Below are 24,508 nucleotides of genomic sequence, written 5' to 3'. Positions count from 1 at the left end.
TACCTTCACCTTTTCAAAGTCAGATTTCTGACTAATTTATTTACATCTATAAGCGTCTGAAAGAGATTACAATTTTCACTTGGAATAAAACTAAGACCCAAACTCAATATTTTTAGTTTCTTTTCATTTAGCTGGTGACCGGATGGATTAAAGGGACACTGTACCCAAAAAATGTATTTCGTGATTCAGATTGAGCATGAAATTTTAAGCAAATTTCGAATTTATTGCTATTATCAAATTTTCTTCATTCTCTTGGTATCTTTATTTGAAATGCAAGAATGTAAGTTTAGATGCCGGCCCATTTTTGGTGAACAACCTGGGTTGTCCTTGCTGATTGGTGGATAAATTCATCCACCAATAAAAAAGTGCTGTCCAGAGTACTGAAACCAAAAAAAATCTTAGATGCCTTCTTTTTCAAATAATGATAGCAAGAGAACAAAGAAAAATTGATAATAGGAGTAAATTAGAAGGTTGCTTAAAATTGCATGCTCTTTCTGAATTACAAAAGAAAAAATGTGGGTTCAATGTCCCTTTAATAACTGATTTTAGCTGTACTTTGTCTTCAACCTCCTCCTCCTTAGTGGGTGTGGGTCTTTTTTCATACTTTTTCCACCCACCCCCCCCTTTCTGGTTCTTTTGGGCGTGAGGGAAAAACCTGGGCTATGTCTGTTCTATCTGATTCTCTGGGACCTGAAGAGGAAGTCAATCCCTCATGTATACTGGGGGTCCTATCTTGGTATTTGGCCAGTGATCGTGTCGATCGTTGGTGGCGTGGGAGGGTTAGGAGGGAGGTGGATGGGCGACCATCGCTGGACAGGGTGCGGAGGAGGGCGGGAGCGGGTAGGACCACTACAACACACTAAAGGAAAGCATAAAAAAAATTGAGCCGCAGTGCCAGTGAGGGGGAAGGAGGGGTTAGGAAGGGCAATGCTATGAATAAAATCCATCCTATGTTTGATCATCCGATGAGGGAAAGGGATCTATTATTTAAAAATAAAAAGAAAAGAAAAAACTGCAGTAACTTCCAGTACCTAAGATGGCGCCTAATAGGTAGAGAGGGGAGGGTTAGAGAGCTGTTTGGTGGGGGGGGATCAGGGAGGTTGGGGGGTAAAGGGGGATCCTACACTGAGGAAAATTTATAATAATAAAAAAAAAAAAAAAAAAATTATTTTCATACTGGCAGAATCTCTTCCAGTACTTAAGATGGTGATGACAATTGTGAGGTGGGGGAGGGAAGAGAGCTGTTTGAGAGGGGTCAGGGAGGGATCAGGGGTGGGATGTGTCAGGTGGGAGGCTGATCTCTACACTAAAGCTAAAATTAACCCTACCAGCTACCTAATTAACCCCTTTACTGCTGGGCATAATACAAGTGTAGTGCGCAAAAAGCAATGCCAAAGCCGTATGTCTGTTATTTCTGAACAAAGGGGATCCCAGAGAAGCATTTACAACCATTTGTCCCATAATTGCACAAGCTGTTTGTAAATCATTACAGTGAGAAATCTAAAGTTTGTGAAAAAGTTAATAATTTTTTTTATTTGATCGCATTTGGCTGTGAAATGGTGGCATGAAATATACCAAAACGGGCCTAGTTCAATACTTTGGGTTGTCTACTAAAAAGAAGTATATGCATGTGAAGGGTTACTAAGGTATTCCTGAGAGATATCTGTGTTACAATGTAACTTTCACTAATTTTGAAAAAAAAAATGGTTTGGAAATACTTGTACTTATTGCCCTATAACTTGCAAAAAAGCAAAGGACATGTAAACATTGGGTATTTCTAAACTCAGAACAACATTTAGAAAATTAACGGTAAGAAAATTGAAAAATTTCTAAGGGGTTAAAAATGTGTGCTCTATATCACTTGTAAAATAAAAAAATGGTTTTCATGTCCATTTAAACGGAAGGCACAAGATTTATCACATGAAACCAAAATTGAAAAAAACGAAATTCACGTTTTTTTTCTAATAATTTCTCATGACTTTGGGCTGTGTAAACATGTTAAATAGTTTGTACTGGGACTACTCAGCATTGTAATTTCAATCAGGAAACACTTTTTACACCAGTAGGCACTTGATTTTTGGATTAATATAATGTAACAGCTTTACCCTGTTGAAATCCATTTCCACCTGATTAAAGGGCTACTAAACCTTCCGTGATTCAGAACATGCAATTTTAAGCAACTTTCTAATTTACTCCTATTATCATTTTTTCTTTGTTCTCTTGGTATCTTTATTTGAAAAAGCAGGAATCAAAGCTTAGGGCACGGCCCATTTTTGGTTCAGCACCTGGGTAGCGCTTGATGAACCAAAAATGGCTGGCTCCTAAGAAAAAGAAAAAGTGGGAAAAAAAAACCTAACACTCCACTCTCGTGCAAGCACTATCACATATTCTCATTAGCGCTAACCCGACATGAAAATATGAATATTTCATATTCCAATATACATATATCTGATGTTTTTTTAAACAAATATATATTTATACCCACATATATAGATAATTATATATAGGTATAGATATTTACAGATATATATAGGAATGTCTATTTAAAAATACAAAGAACATATTCTGCAATTTACAGAACATTGGAATGTGAAATTTTTACAATAAATACATAGTTAAAACCTTTATTAAATATGAATATTGCATAAATATGATTTTACATGTTTTCATCTACTGGACGACAATAGGCTCCAATGCACTTATATATGTCTTTATAAGTGTGTATGTATGTATGTATATATATATATATATATATATATATATATATATGTGTGTGTGTGTGTGTTTATATGTGTATATATGTCTGTAAATACATATATACACATATAAATACATATGTACACACGCACACACACACATATATATATATATATATATATATATATATATATATACATACATACTATTAGACATGTATATGTATGTAACTCTATATTAAAACCCTTTGCTGTTTTTTTCTTTCTAACAGCCAAGATCTCATATCTTTGAGCCCTTATAACTTTTGTGTGCAATATATATATATTTTATTAGATAGTGTTATTAGAAGTCTAAGGCCTCCGACAGTGTGGATCAGGTCCGACAGACCTCGCTGAATACGGCGAGCAATACGCTCGCCGTATTCAGCATTACACCAGCAGCTCATAAGAGCTGCTGGTGCAACGCCGCCCCCTGCAGACTCGCGGCCAATGAGCCGCCAGCAGGGGGGTGTCAATCAACCCGATCGTACTCGATTGGGTTGATTTCCGGCAATGTCTGTCCGCCTGCTCAGAGCAGGCGGACAGGTTATGAAGCAGCGGTCTTTGTGACCGCTGCTTCATAACTGCTGTTTCTGGCGAGCCTGCAGACTTGATAAATATGCCCCTAAATGTACTTTAATGTAAGGCATTTTTTAAGTGTTTTGTGCAACTGTTGAATTTCGCCAGCTATCCAGAGCTCTGAAATCACGGTAATGATTTTAGCGTAAATCACAATTGTGCTCACGCGATCGCGTTTACTGTAAAACCCTTGCGATATACCCCTTATAACTATGGCGCAAACAGTTGCGCTCCACTTGTACTTTAGCCCTTAATATTTTTAGAAATAAAAATGTATCTTCTAAAACGTTTATGATTGCAATTCATTTTCTGGACTTTATAAATTAGCACATTTTTTATTTAACACAAAATAATAAGAAAGTGTTAATTGCACACGTCATTATTTGCTGTTATTAGTTCAGGGACAAAAAATATATTTTAACACATAAAACAGTCAACATCAATAGTTATTTAGTTGCTATGTTGTATTTTTGCATTGGCTTCATACATTTTGAGTCCATGCAGGTCATTTTTTTCTTTTCATTTTGTTGGATATTATTTAATGGGGTTGCTTAATTCAGATGAATTAGTTTGTTAGCAGGCATTTGTAAACCCCTAATTTCCTATGGGTAACATCATTTGCGCAGCAGAGGAGCAACTGGAGAGAAGTAGCATCTAGTGCTACTGATACAAGTCAGCAAGGAAAAGAATATATATATTTTAATGGGATCAGGATTGTAAGGAAGAAAAGTGAAGCTTATATGCTTATTGGCTGACACAGGGATAGTGTAAAACTGAAACATTTTAAGCCATTCTCACTATTATAGTAATGGACATGAACAAATCAACTAAATGTTTGAGTTGTATGCATTTATTCATTTAATTGTTAAAGGGGCCAATCGTTTAGATTTTTTCAAACAAATTAAAAAAAATACAGCAAAATTCATTATATTTTACATTAGACTGACTCCACGTGTGTTGTATTTAGCCAGTCCAAATTCAAGATAAACAGACATTTTATCTTGTACCTAACTCAAACAGCTTAACTTCTAATTGATTGGCTTCCCATAGAAAAAACCTTCATGGATGTACCTGTAATTGATTGGCTTGCTATAGAAAAATAAGCTAAAACAGTTGATTTAGCATGGATTGAAAAGGCGAATGTAATTAAGATAATATCAAATGTAAAGATTTTTTTTAAAGGTGGGATGATATTTCTCCAGTAATGTACTGAATTAAAAGAGAGCATGAGAATACACACCTAATTAAAATTCATATTTTTATTGAAAACTGCTCTAGCATTAAACGTATTTTCAGAAAGGCTTTTGATTGCAAAAGTAAAACCTAATTGCATAGTAATATATACAAGCTTCATATGATTAAAATAAAGCAAAAATACCTTCAAAATGTACATCAACAAAGTAATAATAATGTGTAATGGAAAAAAGGAGAAATGCAATTGTAATCATACTACAATTTTATTTACTAAACAAATATAAATGAATATTATTTGCTCAAAAAAGTTATAGGTGTTTAGCAATGTTTACCACAGTGCATACAACATTTGGCAAGTTACCCAATATTTAAAAGGAATGATAATTAGGGTCTGCCACTAAAAATGCATATATATGTGAAAGGATTGCAGCTTGGCACACATCCATTGCTCTCTCTTTGTACCCTACATATGCTATTTGTATTTTTAACAAGATGCTCACTATTTAGCAGACTGCAAGGGCAGCGATTCTATTTCTAAAGTCATTTATAACAGGCAGCAAACCATTGGCTACTGATAGCCTATACAAATGATAGGAAACACTAATATTCTAGCTCTGTGTGACCATAGCATCTATGTTCCCTGTAATGCTTTCATTTATAGTCTCATGCACGAATAATGTGCACACAGGTTGCTCACATTTCTGAAATGTTTATTGTATGTAATAATTTATTAGCTTAACAACATGCTATTTCCACAACAGTATACAAACAATGGTCCTTTCAAAACAAAAGTCTATATTGTTAGAACTTTCACTGTATGTGTCTTCCAAAGATATTATTAGTTGGGGTTTTTTTGTGCTCTTTTACATGTAGAAGAAATTCAAACTTGATCTAGATCCAAAACAGGTCCTTACTAATAGAAACAGAGCTGCAGCATCATTACAGATCCTACGGAATAGTGGTAGCTATTACTTTCTATGAGATCTAAAATAGTGGTGTTCTATAGATGCCACTATTATGTGTGCTCACCAGTGGAGCTCTTTAAACCTTTTTTTTATGCTTATTATGTTAACATAGGGGCCGATTTATCAAGGGCCGAATGGCCCCTGATGTCCCTGTTACTGCAGTTATGAAGCAGCGGTCTTAAGACCGCTGCTCCTTAACTGGTCCACTGCCTCTGAGGCTGCAGACATCAATCTGCCCGATCCTATATGATCGGGTTGATTGACACCCCCTGCTAGCGGCCAATTGGCCACGAATCTGCAGGGGGTGGAATTGCACAAGCAGTTCACCAGAACTGCTTGTGCAATGTTAAATGCTGACAGCGTATGCTGTTGGCATTCAGTGATGTCTGTCGGACATGAGATGCTACAGCGTATCATGTCGGACAGACATTGATAAATCGGCCCTATAAAATACTTTTGTTGCACTATAAGGAGCAATGATGATAAAGGGACATGAAACACAAAAATGTTATTTCATGATTTAGAGAAAAAATACAATTTTAAACAACTTACTAATTTATTTCTATTTTCTAATTTCTTTTATTCTCTTGGTATCATTTGTTGTAGGAGCAGCAATGCACTACTGGTTTCTAACTGAACACATGGGTGAGCCAATGACAATCGGTATATAGATACAACCACCAACCTAAGTTCTTAGCTGCTCCTGAGCTTTCCTAGATAAACCCTTCAGCAAAGGATAACAAGAGAAGGAAGCACATTAAATAATAGAAGTAAATTGGAAAGTTATTTAAAATTGTATTCTCTATCTAAATCATGAAATATGACTTGTAGTAATTATTACGGAGCATTTGTATACACACATAATGCACAAATCCCAGGTATATACAGTATAAATATCACAAACAATCCCCTTGCAAACGGTTGTTTGGGGTAGCAGTGAATAGTGGTCACCACATCTTCCAATGGGCATTTCTGAAACTCAAAAGTTGCAACATAAAGTCAAGAACATATCTTGGCCCCACCAAGGAGATTGCTCATTGGATACTACAGGCTACAACTCTACAGATATCACTTTTGTAAAAATACTCCTTAAACCTGAATCTCCCTTAAGTTCTTTTAAAGGATTTTCAGTCTCTTCTGGCCAGTAGCATCAGATCCTCTTTTATCCGTTCATCTTTATTCTAATTCTACGCATAGGTTCCCTCATTTGAGGTCCAATCCAAAAGGTCAAGCTACTATAGTTATGTCCATTCTCCAGCTGAATGCTTCTCTTTCTTGCTTTGTAAACTTGCTTAGAATGAACACATTTGTTATTTTGTTTTTAACAAAGGTGCTGAAACATTCTCTAATTTCACCGACTGTTCCTCTTTTAGAGGATTTGCCCTTCTTTTAAGGACAAATAATTTTGCTGCCCCAACCTAACAAATATCCCACATTTTGAAGGGTTACCAAAATAAATGGGAAATGCCCCTCTCATTCAGAAGACTGGGGTCTATTCACTGTTTTCACCATGTATAGTATAATTTTGTTAATTTGTGCATGAGCAGAATATCAGGGTTTATGAATGATTCTTGGAATTAAACATGTTGCAGGGGATATCCCTTATGAAATAAGGATCAGACGAAAATTAACAAGTCTGAGCCCAAAATCCCCCTATCTCAGTCTCTCTGACCACCTGAAATGTTGGGATAGTATGATAAATTGAAGGAAAATGTCCTGTTAATTTATTCACACTAACTAGTTTTGTGGGTTTTTTTTAATTTGGATAATTTATTTGAAATAAGTATACTCCAGCCTAGTATGGGATCATTGTTGCTGAACTAAGTCTCAACACAAATGGATATTAACAAAGCAGGAAGAGCTCTAATTTTGTTTAATTTTGTTCTCTATCTGCCTATTGGAAAGTAATGCAGCAAATATAAATCCTACTCCAAAAACACCAACAGGAATACAAAAGTTATTTTATAAATGCACAGGGTGAATTGCTGGTAAAGATATGCAGCAACCTACATTCAGACTACAAGTAGATAGATAGGCAGTCTTCATGTTCATTTTGTTTTTAATGAGTAGTTATTACATCAGAGCTCCAATCAACACACGTATTGTGGGATTATCATAGTTAGGGAGCCATGCCCTACTGTTCTTCAAACAGCTTCCTCTTAAATTAAGATATCCCAAATTCCAGAGCGATACCAGAGACTGCCACATTCCCCACTCACAGTCGCCGCTATTTGATGCCACTTATTTAGAGAATTGAGTATACCTTTCACCATCTGTGGGATGATTCCTGGGATGTGGGAGATTAAGATCTTGTGGGCAGTGGTCCACTGTTCTTCTGTAGGTGGGGCCAGACATGGGAGGGTAGGAGTTAAACACAGAGGACCTGGTTATTAGTGGTCTGTGAGCATGTTTGGGTGGGTTGTGGGCTTAGCTTAGTGAGTCCCATAAAACACAGAGACGCTATGAGCAAGCAATACCTCCCAACCCATAACAATCCAGGATATAGGACAGTTGTGAGGTAAGATGGAGTGATGGCTGCCCATTCAAGGGTCAATGTGAAATTTCTCTCAGCTGATGAAGTTTAGAAAATTGGGCCGATAATGTTCTGTTTTTCTTTATTAATTTAAAACATTTAATTTTAACATTTATAAAGGTATATACAGTATATACAGTATATATGTGTGTGAGTGTGAGTGTATGTATATATACAGAGAGAGAGAGAGAGAGAGAGAGAGAGAGAGAGAGAGAGAGATACACATATAGCTTTCTTTTTTTTTATTACAAAATTACATTTTAGCATCTTAACATGTTTTGTTCACTTATGTATTACAGAAATACTGTATAAATGCCACAATACTCTTAACGCACAATTCCCAAATCTCTGTCTTGCTCTTAGCTTTTGTTATTTTCTTTTTTAATTAAAACAACTGCTGTGAACATAACACTAAACAATTGGTTATATGAGTTTTTGCCAGTTAAGCATGCCAATGTCATACTGTTATATGCAGAACATACTCCACTCATTCCTAACATAGTTAAAGGGACATTAACTAATATATATATATATATATATATATATATATATATATATATATATATATATCATTTATATGCAAAAGGAAAAATTTACATTTTAAAATATTTTTGCATGCAAAAAAAGTTAAAACTAGAAAGAAATGCATGTTTGTGCACTCCTGATACTCAATGATCATTAAGGCTGAAAAGACCTTTGTGGAAATCCTACAAACCCTTTAAAACAGTGTAAATATGTCACAATAGTGATATTGGTATTATATGTGACAGAAAGTGATTATGGTTAGTGAGGGATATGGTTGTGCTCACCACAAATTATTTTCAGTAAGTTATATATCTAATTGTTTCTTTTTTCTATTTCATAAGCATTAGTATAATGTGTATTAGAGGTTATCCTGTACTTCTACCTAAAACCCTCCCAAAAACATAATTTATGCTTAACTAATAAATAATAAACCCCAAGGGGGGTAGTTATCAAGCCGTCAACCTCAAATACTCTGGAATTCCGCAGCGTATTTGTGGCGAGGCTGATTCGCCTTAGTTATCAAAGGCTCGAGACCGGCAAAAGTAGAATTTTGTGACGTAAGCTTCGATCCGCCGGACTCAGTCCGACACAGATCGATTCTTACGTCACTCCAGATGTTCCGCACACAAGTGCGGCACATTCTCACTACTTTTGCTAGCTATCAAAAAACTAGCAGGTACGCTCGGCACTTTTACGGCCCAGCGTACCTGGTTTTCAATCCGCCACCCCTGGAGGCGGCGGATCCCATAGGAATCAATGGGAGTCTGACCATAGCGAAAGTACAAGTTCGCTGCTGACAGACATCCCATTGATTTCTATGGGAGCTGTCTACACCTAACACCCTAACATGTACCCCGAGTCTAAACACCACTAATCTGACCCCCCCTACACCGCCGCAACTAAATAAAGTTATTACCCCCTAAACCGCCGCTCCCGGAGCCCACCGCAAGCTACTCTATACATATTAACCCCTAAACCGCCCCTCCCGGAGCCCACCGCAACTATAATAAATGTATTAACCCCTAAACCGCCGCTCCCTGAACCCGCCGCAACCTATATTAAATGTATTAACCCCTAATCTGCCCCCCCTACACCGTCGCCACCTATAATAAATTTATTAACCCCTATCCTGCCCCCCACTACGCCGCCGCCACTGTAATAAAATTATTAACCCCTAAACCTAAGTCTAACCCTAACGCCCCCTAACTTAAATATTAATTAAATACATCTAAATAAATTAACTCTTATTAACTAAATGAATCCTATTTAAAACTAAATACTTACCTTTAAAATAAACCCTAATATAGCTACAATATAAATAATAATTATATTCTAGCTATCTTAGGATTTATTTTTATTTTACAGGTACCTTTCAATTTATTTTAACCATGTACAATAGCTATTAAATAGTTATTAACTATTTAATAGCTTACCTAGCTAAAATAAAGAGAAATGTACCTGTGAAATAAATCCTAACCTAAGTTACAATTACACCTAACACTACACTATACTTTAATAAATTATTCCTATTTAAAAATAAATACTTACCTGTAAAATAAACCCTAAGATAGCTACAATGTAATTAATACTTATATTATAGCTATCTTAGGATTTATATTTAGTTTACAGGTAACTTTGTATTTATTTTAGCTAGTTAGAATAGTTATTAAATAGTTATTAACTATTTAATAACTACCTAGCTAAAAGAAATAAAAAATTACCTGTAAAATAAATCCTAACTTAAGTTACAATTAAACCTAATACTACACTATCATTAAATTAATTAAATAAACTACCTACAAATAACTACAATGAAATACAATTACATAAACTAACTAAAGTACAAAAAATAAAAAAAGCTAAGTTACAAAAAATAAAAAATTAAGTTACAAACATGTTAAAAATATTACAACAATTTTAAGCTACTTACACCTAATCTAAGCCCCCTAATAAAATAACAAACCCCCCCAAAATAAAAAAAATCCCTACCCTATTCTAAATTACATAAATTTCAAAGCTCTTTTACCTTACCAGCCCTTAAAAGGGCCATTTGTGGGGGCATGCCCCAAAAAGTTCAGCTCTTTTGCCTGTAAAAGAAAAATACAACCCCCCCCAACATTAAAACCCACCACCCACATACCCCTAATCTAACCCAAACCCCCCTTACAAAAACCTAACACTAATCCCCTGAAGATCATCCTACCTTGAGTCGTCTTCACTCAGCCGAGCCACCGATGGAACTGAAGAGGACATCCGGAGCGGAAGAAGTTAATCCTCCAAGCGGCGCTGAAGAAATCTTCCATCCGATGAAGTCATCATCCAGGCGGCGCTGAAGAAGTCTTCGATCCGGCCGATGTCATCTTCAAAGAGGCGCTGAAGAGGTCTTCTATCCGGGCGAAGTCATCTTCCAAGCCGGGTCTTGAATCTTCCTTCCGCCGACGCGGAACCACCTTCTTCACCGACGGACTACGACGAATGACGGCTCCTTTAAGGGACGTCATCCAAGATGGCGTCCCCTCAATTCCGATTGGCTGATAGGATTCTATCAGCCAATCGGAATTAAGGTAGGAAAAATCTGATTGGCTGATGGAATCAGCCAATCAGATTGAGCTCGCATTCTATTGGCTGTTCCGATCAGCCAATAGAATGCGAGCTCAATCTGATTGGCTGATTGGATCAGCCAATCGGATTGAACTTGAATCTGATTGGCTGATTCCATCAGCCAATCAGATTTTCCTACCTTAATTCCGATTGGCTGATAGAATCCTATCAGCCAATCGGAATTGAGGGGACGCCATCTTGGATGACGTCCCTTAAAGGAGCCGTCATTCGTCGTAGTCCGTCGGTGAAGAAGGTGGTTCCGCGTCGGCGGAAGGAAGATTCAAGACCCGGCTTGGAAGATGACTTCGCCCGGATAGAAGACCTCTTCAGCGCCTCTTTGAAGATGACATCGGCCGGATCGAAGACTTCTTCAGCGCCGCCTGGATGATGACTTCATCGGATGGAAGATTTCTTCAGCGCCGCTTGGAGGATTAACTTCTTCCGTTCCGGATGTCCTCTTCAGTTCCATCGGTGGCTCGGCTGAGTGAAGACGACTCAAGGTAGGATGATCTTCAGGGGATTAGTGTTAGGTTTTTGTAAGGGGGGTTTGGGTTAGATTAGGGGTATGTGGGTGGTGGGTTTTAATGTTGGGGGGGGGTTGTATTTTTCTTTTACAGGCAAAAGAGCTGAACTTTTTGGGGCATGCCCCCACAAATGGCCCTTTTAAGGGCTGGTAAGGTAAAAGAGCTTTGAAATTTATGTAATTTAGAATAGGGTAGGGATTTTTTTTATTTTGGGGGGGTTTGTTATTTTATTAGGGGGCTTAGATTAGGTGTAAGTAGCTTAAAATTGTTGTAATATTTTTAACATGTTTGTAACTTAATTTTTTATTTTTTGTAACTTAGCTTTTTTATTTTTTGTACTTTAGTTAGTTTATGTAATTGTATTTCATTGTAGTTATTTGTAGGTAGTTTATTTAGTTAATTTAATGATAGTGTAGTATTAGGTTTAATTGTAACTTAAGTTAGGATTTATTTTACAGGTAATTTTGTATTTCTTTTAGCTAGGTAGTTATTAAATAGTTAATAACTATTTAATAACTATTCTAACTAGCTAAAATAAATACAAAGTTACCTGTAAACTAAATATAAATCCTAAGATAGCTATAATATAAGTATTAATTACATTGTAGCTATCTTAGGGTTTATTTTACAGGTAAGTATTTATTTTTAAATAGGAATAATTTATTAAAGTATAGTGTAGTGTTAGGTGTAATTGTAACTTAGGTTAGGATTTATTTCACAGGTAAATTTCTCTTTATTTTAGCTAGGTAAGCTATTAAATAGTTAATAACTATTTAATAGTTATTGTACATGGTTAAAATAAATTGAAAGGTACCTGTAAAATAAATATAAATCCTAAAATAGCTAGAATATAATTATTATTTATATTGTAGCTATATTAGGGTTTATTTTATAAGTAAGTATTTAGTTTTAAATAGGATTCATTTAGTTAATAAGAGTTAATTTATTTAGATGTATTTAATTAATATTTAAGTTAGGGGGCGTTATGGTTAGGGTTAGACTTAGGTTTAGGGGTTAATCATTTTATTACAGTGGCGGCGGCGTAGTGGGGGGCAGGATAGGGGTTAATAAATTTATTATAGGTTGCGGCGGGTTCATGGAGCGGCGGTTTAGGGGTTAAACTATTTATTTAGTTGCGGAGAGGTGCGGGATCAGCAGGATAGGGGTTAATAATTTTATAATAGAGGGCGACGGTATAGGGGGGGCAGGATAGGGGTTACTAGGTATAATGTAGGTGGCAGCGGTGTCCGGGAGCGGCGGTTTAGGGGTTAATACATTTATAAGACTTGCGGCGGGGTCTAGGAGCGGCGGTTTAGGGGTTAATACATTTATAAGAGTTGCGGCAGGGTCTAGGAGCGGCGGTTTAGGGGTTAGTAACTTTATTTAGTTGCGGGGGGCTCCGGGGGCGCCGGTATAGGGGGTAGAACAGTGTAGTTTAGTGTGAGTGCTTAGTGACAGGCTAGCAATAAAGCTGGGAAAAAGCCGAAGGGCAGCGAGATCGGATGAGTGATAACTGTCACAGTCCGCTGCTCATCGCCCCGCGGCTTTTTGACAGCTTTATTTGATAACTTAGGCGAACGTATTCAAGGTCCGCGGCTGCGAAGGTAGGCGAGCTTAGGCGGACGTATTGGGCCGGCGAAGCCAGAAAAGTAGACGGCTTGATAACTACCCCCCCAAGATTGCTATAAAACTCCGACCTCACAGGTACCTCAGTCTAATGTATAGCCAAACAAAATGAGGAAAGAAAATAAATAAGACCAAAAAATAAAAGGAGCAGGGAAAAAAGATGTGTGTAAGGAAAAAAACAAGAATTAGTTTTCTTTCATGCAGGTGGTGAGAGTCCACAATCCATTATTCATGGTTGCTAATATTTAAGCTGTGGAGTCCACAATTAATGAGACATAAAGGGTGGGATTTAAAAAACATATTTTTTTCACTGAAAAACTAAATCCACAACCCCACAAGAACCCAAAAAAAGGATTTTTTTTCCCACCAAAAATGTAATAAACCGCCAAAAATCAATCAAGCTGAGACAACTGCCTGAAGGACTTTCTTACCAAAAAACATCAAAATGGTAGAATTTAGTATAAGTATGCAAAGAAGACCAAGTAGCTGCCTTGCAAATTTGGTCAACTGAAGCCTCATTCTTGAAAGCCCAAGAAGTAGCAACTGATTTTGTAGAATGAGCAGTAATCCATTTTGGTGATGAATGCCAGAAAAATCCATGATCTATACACCAAGCACTAAATCTTCCTAGTCACAGGCTTACAAGTCTGGATTAAAGTTTCAATCACCAACAGATACTCATCTACTAGTGAGGTAGATAGCCAAATCCGTTCTGAAACATAGCAGAAGTTATGTAGAGTCATAAGAGGAGGCAAAAGAAAAGTCCCAGGGACCACTATGGAAGCTTTGTGACAAAATCTTCCAAGAGGTGAAAAAGAGAGTCACAAACCATACCCCATATAAATTCCTCTGGCAAACACTATACTCTGAAGGAAAAACAGGCCTCAACCTAAACTGAAAAGCCCTCTCTCTGAAGAATCAAATACACATTTTTATTCTTTGACCACCTCCAGCAGAGGCAAAGACAAGACTGAGGTACCTGTGAGGTGGGAGGGGTTTTATAGACCTCTTGGGGTTTGGGAATCTTTCCCTCCTCCTAGTGACAGGTAAAATTAATTTCCAGGAATAATGGATTGTGGACTCTCAACATCCTATATGAAAGAAATCTGTCTTTTAATTTTTTATTTTTTTTATTTCTGTGGCTATTTCATGGGATATTTATTATTTACTCTAAATGCTGTTATGCACTACTGCATTTGTTTTTCTGACTGTAATATCAGACAAGGGGGGGGGGGGCGCTGGGCTTTAGGTTTAAACTTTTGTTTGGTAGCACAATTCTGTTTGGTCTCAGTAAGAGAAGAAATAGGGCATGCAATTTTAAACAACTTTCCAATTGTCTTTTATCAAAAAATTTGATTTGTTCTCATGGTATTCTTTATCGAAAGCTAAAACTAGATAAAAAAAAAAAGATTATCTATCTTTATAAAAATAAAAAAATCTGGAGTAGATTGTCCCTTTAAGCATATCAGGATTGTGTTGTACAACAAGAGAAATCATCTGTGCTGTACTCTTCAAACCCACCAGAAAACTATTCTCAAGCAGATTTATGGATGTATTTCATTCAATAATATTGACCTATTGAAACCCCATGTTCATTGCTCATTTCACATTTTGATTAACTATAAAACATTTACACAAGTGAAACACTTGTATCAGAATGTTCATTTCAGACTATAATATAAAAAATAGACATTTAAAACTATTAATCAAAAATGACTGAAAGTAATATAAAATTGTTAGTTGCACCCATCATTTATCAATATTAATGGTTTAGGGAAAAAAATAAATTTCAAAATATTAGGGAGTCACCATTAACACTAAGGGCTAGATTACAAATTGAGCGCTAATTTATCTTGCACCCGTAAACTGGCATATTCGCCCGCTTACAAGCTCGCGATCAATAACCATTCAGGTCAGACCTCTGGTTAATTTGTTATATGTGCCCCAACTGCCCCCCCTCCCAAAAAAAAGTGTGTAGTGCATTGTTGCTATTAAAACATATGATAATTTTTTTTTTTTTTAAAACTGCATTAAGCAGTTTTTAGGGGTAAAAAGTGGTGGGTGTGTGGTTCTAGAAACGTGCCTTTACATTTCGGTCTATGGGGACTGTGTGTTCTCTAAATATATATGTATATGCTTATATACATATTTATTTATGTGTTATAGTTCTCATGCTGTGTTCTTATGAGAACAAGGCTCCCATTGCTCTTGTGAGCACAATGCTTCAGTGCAATGCAAACTTTTGACATATCTTTTGCTTCCATGAAATTTACAAATGGTTTTACTGATTTAAATGGCAGCTCTGCTAAAGAAAATAAAATCACCTGAACTTGTATACAGCATTTTGAATAAATATTTCAATGGATAGGAATGGAGTTCACAGACATAATTTATCATCATAATAAAGCAAACCATGCTTGCATGTGTGGTTATATATGAAAATATGTAATATGCAGAATAATGCAAACGTGATGTTACAGATGCACAGCTACATGCTTGCAATTCACGACTTACATAAGAGTGAAAGGGAGGGCTCTATAATGAGTGTATGGCATGGGCTGATGGGTGTTACGGTATTTGGCTGTACCACCGATCTGCTTTTGCAGATTAGGGGCAGGTTGCGATGCTCATAAACAAATACAATAGAAAGTGCTGTACATATCTTATAAATAACTTTTCAAGCCATTAATGCATTGTAGTAATATATAAAATATAATGTTATTTAAAGCATTTTAAAGAGCTCTCAACATCCCTCCCAGGTTGTGCTAGGCAGCTGCCTGTATAACTTGGACAATTTCCATACCTCTGCTGGTGGGCGAGACACATCTTTTTCAGTAGGCACAGAAACAGTTATTTATTTATATTGAAACACAGTCTATTAAATCCAACAAGCAAAAAAAAAAAAGTTATTCTCTTGAATAATAGAGTGACAAGATACAGTCTGCTAAGCCTTTGCAATTAATCAGTAATATCGCCATATAGGTGGTGAAAAACAATAGTGAGAATAAAAGAAACTTGTTAGACTAGAAAAATAGGTTAAGAAGCATGACAACATTAATTGTTAATAAAAAGATAATGCACAGAATGTTATAATATTACCCATGGCTTGACTGGAACCAAAAATAGACATTTTAAGGAAGAGCAGCCCACTCACCCCTTTTGTTATTTAGCCATACTTCAAAACTAATTCTTATAATGTATCTGTTTTATTTTTAAAAGCATTTAAGGTTTGTAACTAACTTCTGTTACAAAATTGGTTGTTATTAAATAGTAAACAAGTGAAATGTAATCAAAATGGAAACTATTGCAGTTCACATTTAAAGGGATAGTAAACACAATTTTTTTCTTTCATGATTCAGATAGAGCATGAGATTTTAAGCACCATTCTAATTTACTCCTATTATCAATTTCTCTTTGTTCTCATACTATCTTGATTTGAAAAAGCAGTACTGTAAGCTTTAGAGCTGGACCATTTTTTGTTCAGCACCTGGGTAGCACTTGCTGATTTGTGGCTAAATGTAACAAACCAATCAGCAAGTGCTACCCAGGGGCTGAACTAAAAATGGGCCGGCTCCTAACCTTTCATTACTGCTTTTTCAAATCAAGATAACATGAGAACAAAGAAAAAATGATAATAGGAGTAAATTAGAAAGTTGCTTAAAATTGCATGCTCTATCCGAATCATGAAAGAAAAAAATTGGGGTTAGTATCCCTTTAATTCAAGAATAACCGCTTATTGCTCATTGGCTAATGTAGTCACAGTTACTCAAAATAGCAGGCACCTGAACAGGGCGGGACAATGCAATAGCATTTACTCTGAAATTAAATGAGTAGCAGTTTTTTTCTGACAATTTTCAATGCTTATTCCACTTTGCTGGACCTCTGTGTCATCTGACAGCCATTATTCAATCACAGACCCATATATGTATACACTGGGAACTCTTGCACTCTCAGATGTGTTCAGTTAAGTACCGGTAGTGCATTGCTGCTCTGGAGCTGACTTTAAAGGGACACTGAACCCAAAAAATTTCTTTCATCATTCAGATAGAGCATGTAATTTTAAGCAACTTTCTAATTTACTCGTATTATCAATGTTTCTTCGTTCTCATGCTATCTTTATATAAAAAAAAGAAGGCATCTAAGCTTTTTCTTGGTTCAGAACTCTGGACAGCAGTTTTTGATTGGTGGATAAATGTTTCCACCAATCAGCAAGGACAACCTAGGTTGTTCACCAAAAATGGGCCGACATCTAAACTTACATTCTTGCATTTCAAATAAAGATTCCAAGAGAATGAAGAAAATTTGATAATAGGAGTAAATTAGAAAGTTGCTTAACATTTCATGCTCTATCTGAATCAAAAAAGAAAAAAATTTGGGTTCAGTGTCCCTTTAAGTATGTTTTTTACTGACTTGCAGGACTTAAATGGACAGTCTAGTCAAAATTAAACTCTTAAATGTTGGTGTAGACCGTCCCTTTAAACATGCAGTTATATGTGAGCAGATATGCAATAATAAATTGCTCTAACACTTTATATTATTTTAATTTTCACTTGTATGCCCCTGTAATAATTACTAAAGAAATGTTAATGTTATTCCTGTTGTAATTTTATTTTATATTTAAAAACAACGTTAGTGTAGCATTTTACCTATTGCTCATGAAGAAAAACACTACATTTAGAAGTAGTTGGCATAACATCATTATTATTATAATTCACTTTAGTTATTTTCTTAGCACAAAAATGATTTCCTCTGAGAGGAAACCACAAAGCTACAGTAAGCAGATACATTTGAACATAATAATAAACCATCCACTTAGTCTAGATTGAGACTCCAGAAATTGTTATATATAATTGAATCCTTTAATGGACTTTTGGTTATATAAAGTCAGGGTGCAATTAATACCAGGTTATATACAGTAATCACATGTAATTGGTGACTCTGAGTATTTTTAAGTCATTTGATTTGATTTCCTGTGATACTAAGTGGCCACAAAGCTATTTAGTGCAGATCTAAACCAAAACATATGGGGTCCAAAAAGCTGAACCCAAAGATAAATATGAAGAGGGCAAGGATTCCTCATCTTCTACTACATTTAATTATTTCTGAACCCCTCTTTTACTTCTTTCCTTGCTGAGCAAAGAAGACACTGCTTTTCAATTTGTATGCCCCTGTAATAATTACTAAAGATCTTAGAGGCCAAATATTGATTTTCTTTCAAAACCATTTCAAAATACTTTCAAAACCATCTCATGATTGCTGATCTCAGAGGGCCTCACCTGCTTTGCCTGGTTTGAGACTGACAGGCTGGAATGCGGCTGTAAGGATGGAGGAGTCCGCTACGTCTGCGTCAAGTCCCTCCTTTCTGCGCCAACACACCAGTATAACTGCCAGCAGTAGCACCAAAAACACTGCCACTGCAACCACTCCGACGTACATAGCAACATCCTCAGGGGCACCTACAGCTGCACCACCCACAGAGAGAAAACAAGATATGTTGACATATGCTAAAAAAAATCATATCATACACTTATTTTTCAAAACTATTACCATTTTCTGTTGTCATTACATTATTACAATATCTAGTGAAATAGAATGAACCTTGTAGATTAATACAATTTGAAGATAGAAGTTTAGTGTTGGCATTAATAATGATACTGTATATAGTTTACATCTAAATCAAGTATTAGCTCATAGCATACAAGTAGACTGGAATTCTACCTACATTGTCAAAGGGACACAGAGGTCAGAATTAAACATCTGTTATCTAATTACAAGTTATATTACTTGTAAGGTGAAAAGGTTCCTTACATAGCTGCTAGTGGCTGCTGGTGGACTGGTTTTATCTCTTAAAGGGACATATTTGTTTTCAGTACTAAGTTAATATTTAAAAAACAAGTTAGCATTTTTTTTAAACTAAGTTCTTTTACTTTTAAGGTGAAAACGCTTATTACATAGCTGCTAGCGGCTGCTGGTGGACTGGCTGTGTATTTAAAGGGGATATATTTATTTTCAGTACTGTTAATATTTAAAAAAACAAGCTCTCATTTTTAGTGTTTTTTATTAAGTTCATTACTTAGTAAGTGAAAAAAAACCGCAAGCAGCACATTTCATTTCACTACACCGTATAATCTCCCGGGTATAAAAAATAAAAAGGCATAAAAATGTTTTTGACAAGAAGGGCCCTGCCCCCTCCAAGTGCAGCTGCATCAGTCCAATTAATTCCCCAGCTACTACAGGAGCCACAACACCAGCAGTGGCAGCCCCCACTATAGACACAGCCATGACAGTAGTAGTGTTAGAGACAGAGGTGGACAGTGTGTTGTTTCAGTGGCTGGGACCAGCGGTGTTGGCAGTGGCACCCCACCACTCAGAAAGTGCGCTAGTTCTTCCATTCTTAAATCTCAGCCACAGGCACCAGACAAAAACGAATAGTGTAACAACTGGCAGAGTGTTTGGAATGTTTGGGTCACAACCTGCGGCTAGTGTTACACATACATTATTTATTACTGAGTATGACCCACTTAAAAAAGTAGGAGCATAGGTACCACCAGAATTGCTACTGTGACTAAACCACTGGAAGTGTCCATAGCCTCCTCCACTCCCTCCATCCACACCTTCAGTGCCCCAGTCAGCGGCAGTCCCTAAGTACATTTTTTAGTTGCACCTAAAATGCTGTGCACAAAAATTTGATGTATAAATAAAAAATAAGTTAAAAAAGTACATAGAATGACAAAACTTAAGGTAATAAAGCTGATTACAGCTTCAAAATGGCCAACATGTGCACTGTAGATTAAAACAAAAATTGTAGTTAAAGAAAGATATACCCTTGCACAGTGTCCAAACACATTTAAATATTATAAGTAGAAAACTGATTAAACATGCATAGCTTTTTTTAAAGTGCACAATTAGTATCATATAAGGTGATGACTTGTCTGGTAGGCTAATACTGCAGGTACCTATATTTGCATTCACAATGTTCAGAGGCATGATTACAGCTGCATGAAAAGAAAATGTATTAGCTCATAGAAAAATCAACATTTTAGTCCCCGGGAGACTTTAATCAGGATTAGACTTTAAGGGGGCAATTAATTAATCTCTAAAACTGATGTAACTGTTTCAGTACAGCAGGACTGGAGGAAATTATTTCCTGTTGAACATGATCTTTTTCCTTCTGGCGGCTTATGGCTGATAAATATAAACAAAAGAGAACAACTGCGGAGATAGGAAAATGCATAAGCAGTGTGTGCTGCACATACAAGAGGGATACTAAGGTTACCACCTATGGAAAATAATAAACTGTGCATGTGAACAAAGATGAGGCCTTTCACAAACAGCACATATATGATCAAAATATAACCCCCCTCTGCCTCAGTAGACAAGCACACACTCAATCACACACATGAAAAAACACACCGACAAAACACACACACAGCCAAGAGTTTATTTGATCTTTCAGGAAAACATATTCTCTTACCTCAGATAAGCAAATTAATAAGCATCCCATATGGGTTTTAAGTCCCATATTTAGTTAAGTCAGTTAACGGATACCATGTGCTGCTAACTTGTTTACTTGTGCATATACAGTATAAATGTTTTCAAATCAAGTTTTTTGTTGCCTTGGTTTATCGCGGCAGTTTGCGCATGTTGGTTGTATCACTCGTATTACAAGTTGAAAGTAAACGCAATTGCTTGATCACAAAAATAAATAAGTTATAAGGGCTCAAAGACATGAGGCTCACCAGATACAGCAGTTATGAAGCAGTCTAAAGACCACTGCTCCATAACTTGTCCGCCTGCTCCGAGGCTGCGTACATCAATCCCCCCGATCCTATACGATCGAGCTGTTTGACACCCCATGTTAGCGGCCGATTGGCTGCGAATCTGCAGGTGGCGGCATTGCACAAGCAGTTCACAAGAACAGTATATGCTATCAGCATTTATTGATGTGCGTCAGAAATGATACGCTACATCGTATCATGTCCACTCGCACTTTCATAAATCGACCTCCAAGTCTTAGAAAAATAGGCTGCAAAGGGCTTTAAAATAGAGATACATACATATACATGTCTAAATATGTATATGTATGTATATGTGTATATATATATATATATATATATATATATATATATATGTGTGTGTGTGTGTACATATATATTTATGTGCATATATATATTTACAGATATATACAAATATAAACACATAAATACATATGTACACACACATATATATATATATATATATATATATATATATATATATATATATATATAAAACTGCATTGGAGTCCTTTGTAGTCAAGTAGATGAAAACATGTTAAAGCATATTTATACAATATTCATATTTAATAAAGTGTTTAACTATGTATTTATTGTAAATATTTTGCATTCCACTGTTCTTCACATAAAGGAATATATATCTATACCTATATATATATATATATATATATATATATATATAGTAATATAGTATATAAAAGAAAAAGAAGCAGGCAGGTATTTAAATAAAGGATATCTTCTAATCCTACAGGGTGTGACGTTTCGGTGTATTACCTCCTTCCTCAGACATAACAAGAAAGTGAATAACAGCAACCTCTATATATACACATGTGTGAACATAAAACCACCTACTAATCATAATCAAGTGAGTTGAATCAGCTGGAAGCATCAGTCGCATAGCATGAGTCACTAGGGACGTTGTCCGTAGCCTTAGTAACGAGCCAAACAAATTAACCTTGTGGGATTAAAAGATATCCTTTATTTAAATGCCGGTGAGTGCCTGCTTCTTTTTGTTTTGTATGCTTTGCCTGCTGCAGCACCCTGGTCAAAGATTCGTGAGTGCCATACTCTGCCTGGAATTATATATATATATATATATATATATATATATATATATATATATATATATAGGTATAGATATATATTTTACCAAAAAACATCAGATATGTTTAGATATATTTATTTATGAACAAATTGAACATATTCTGCTATGTGAAGAACATTGTAATGTGAAATATTTCATGTTGGGTTAGCGCACTTGGTTAAACACAATCGGTTTTGCGCTCCATTAAAGTCTATTGGGAAATATGTTCACTTGTTTACAGTATTGGAAGTTCGACTCTTTGAGCACATCAGATTATCTCTTGTGCAATGAAAAAATGTTGTCAGGAGCACCAAAAAGTAAATTGAAAATACTTGCTTTATTATTTTTGTGAATAAAACAAAACAAAAAAGGATTAACTAATTACCCCCATGGTAAGAGTGATAAATAACCTTAGAAACACAGAAAACAAAAAGGCTGACCGGTTTCGGCGTCTGCCTTAACCCTAGCCTGCTTAAAAATTGTGTGTGAGATTCAAGTTTAAAAACCCACCTCTGTGATTCAATTGGTTAGGGTGTACACACCCATGTCTTGTTTCACCAATGATAACTTTCTACGGTCATTGTAGATTAGAGTAAACACCTGTGTTCCCTAGACAACTGGAAAGCTAACGTGTATACTTCTGATTGCACAGTGAAAAACTATAGGCACTAAACGCTCTGCTGTGTAAAAAAATAAAAAAAAAAGACCTTTACACCAAATTCTGTATTATAATGTGCATTTTTATGTTACTAAAGATCGCTGTGTCTGTTCTCTGCTTGTATCAATTTCTTCACAATTGCTGCCTCTCTAGTTTTAAGTAAACAGCATTTTTTTTTTTTTTGGTGCTAAAGATCACTGTGTCTGTTCTCTGCTTGTATCAATTTCATCATAATTACTGCCTCTCTAGTTTTTAGTGAACAGGATCCTTGTTGCGAGTGATCAGAAAATGATCAATTAATGGGGCTAAATGGTGCCGTGTCTACAGCTGCTACAACTCACAAAGTTTCACCCTGCCTCTCTGGCTCTGGCCAGGCTGTAGCTATCTCTATTTGGAGTGGGTTTTTTTTGTTTGTTTTTTGTTGCTTTTTTTATTCCTCAGGGACACTGCCGAACTGTCTTGTAAAGGCTTGTTTACATGCCTGACAGCAGAACCTAGACCACTCCCTCCTCCCTCTCGACCAATGGAGAATTCGTTGCTCTCATGGATCATTGGGATATGTGCTGTGTGACGTGAAGGGGGAGGAGGGGGGTGTGTCAGGTATTCCTGTCATGTGTATATGTTTTACTGAGATGCATTGCTAGTTATTCTAGCTTATATTACGAGTGCTTATTCACTTGTTGCCACACCTGCCTGCTCTATAAAGAAATTCAAACATTTTGAGATTAAGGTATACAAAACTGGATACAGGCTTAATCTTATCAGTACATCACATTACTATTCTGAATTGACTTATTATTGCATGATCACTAGGCTGCCTTTAAGGATTACAGATACACTACCTGCCAGACCCACTTATTTGCTCTGCAATTTGCTAATACACTATTGCCTGCAATTTTGGTCAGCAACAGATATTAATCTGCAGGTATTAGGATGATCAGAACATGATATGTTTTTTATCATCTCTGTGCATTACATATCTATATTAACCTCTTATTACCTCATCATTGTGTGATGTATTGCTGACTTAAAATATATACTACCTATGCTTGGTCCTGACTTGTGTACTCAATAACAAACCATTTTGGCATGGCTGTAACTTTGTAATTATAACGTAAACTTGTTAGGGGTTCTGTTTATCTTATATTCTCGTGTTAGCCTATGACTTAATTCAGTGTACTATTGGATATACGGATCTATAGGGATGTGATAATTACATTAATGTCTTCGTATTATTGAGTGATAGAATATTTCAAAACCTTAAAAACTTTTATAAGCTGTAATTACAACATGAACTCTTTTAAGGGTTCTATTTATATTGCATTCTCATATCTGGCCTGTAACCTAATTTATTGTGGTGTTGGGTATACAGATCTATAGGGATATGATAATTCCATTGATGTATTCATTATAGTGGGTGATGGAGTATCATAAAAACTTTTATAAGCATTAAGTAATTAATGGAACTATGGAAATTACTATATGTTGAATTACCAAAAGTTAATGAGGTCAAATTCTGAGTTCAGACCTTCTGGAATCCTGGTTTTTAGCCGGAAAATCCAGAAGGCCTCTCTCTCTCCCAGTTTAAGGGTCCTATCTTCTCCTCTGTTTTGTATGGGGACCCTCTCAATTATGGTCCATGTAAAGAACCTTGTGTCCTTTTGATGTAAAACTGAGAAGTGGTTAATCAGGGGTGTTGTTAATATCCC

General features: G+C 36.0%; 1 protein-coding gene across 1 annotated transcript in view; it reads right to left on the bottom strand.

Moving 5' to 3' along the window:
* The window catches only part of UNC5A (unc-5 netrin receptor A), a 409,652-nt gene that overhangs the window by 101,312 nt on the left and 283,832 nt on the right, over positions 1-24,508 (bottom strand). Inside the window, 2 exon segments of the mRNA XM_053719264.1 lie at positions 18,559-18,744; positions 20,239-20,277. Coding sequence (XP_053575239.1) covers positions 18,559-18,744; positions 20,239-20,277 — 225 coding nt within the window.

This window comes from Bombina bombina, chromosome 6, assembly GCF_027579735.1.
Source record: "Bombina bombina isolate aBomBom1 chromosome 6, aBomBom1.pri, whole genome shotgun sequence".
NCBI lineage: Eukaryota > Metazoa > Chordata > Amphibia > Anura > Bombinatoridae > Bombina > Bombina bombina.
This window is presented reverse-complemented; position numbering and strand designations above follow the sequence as displayed.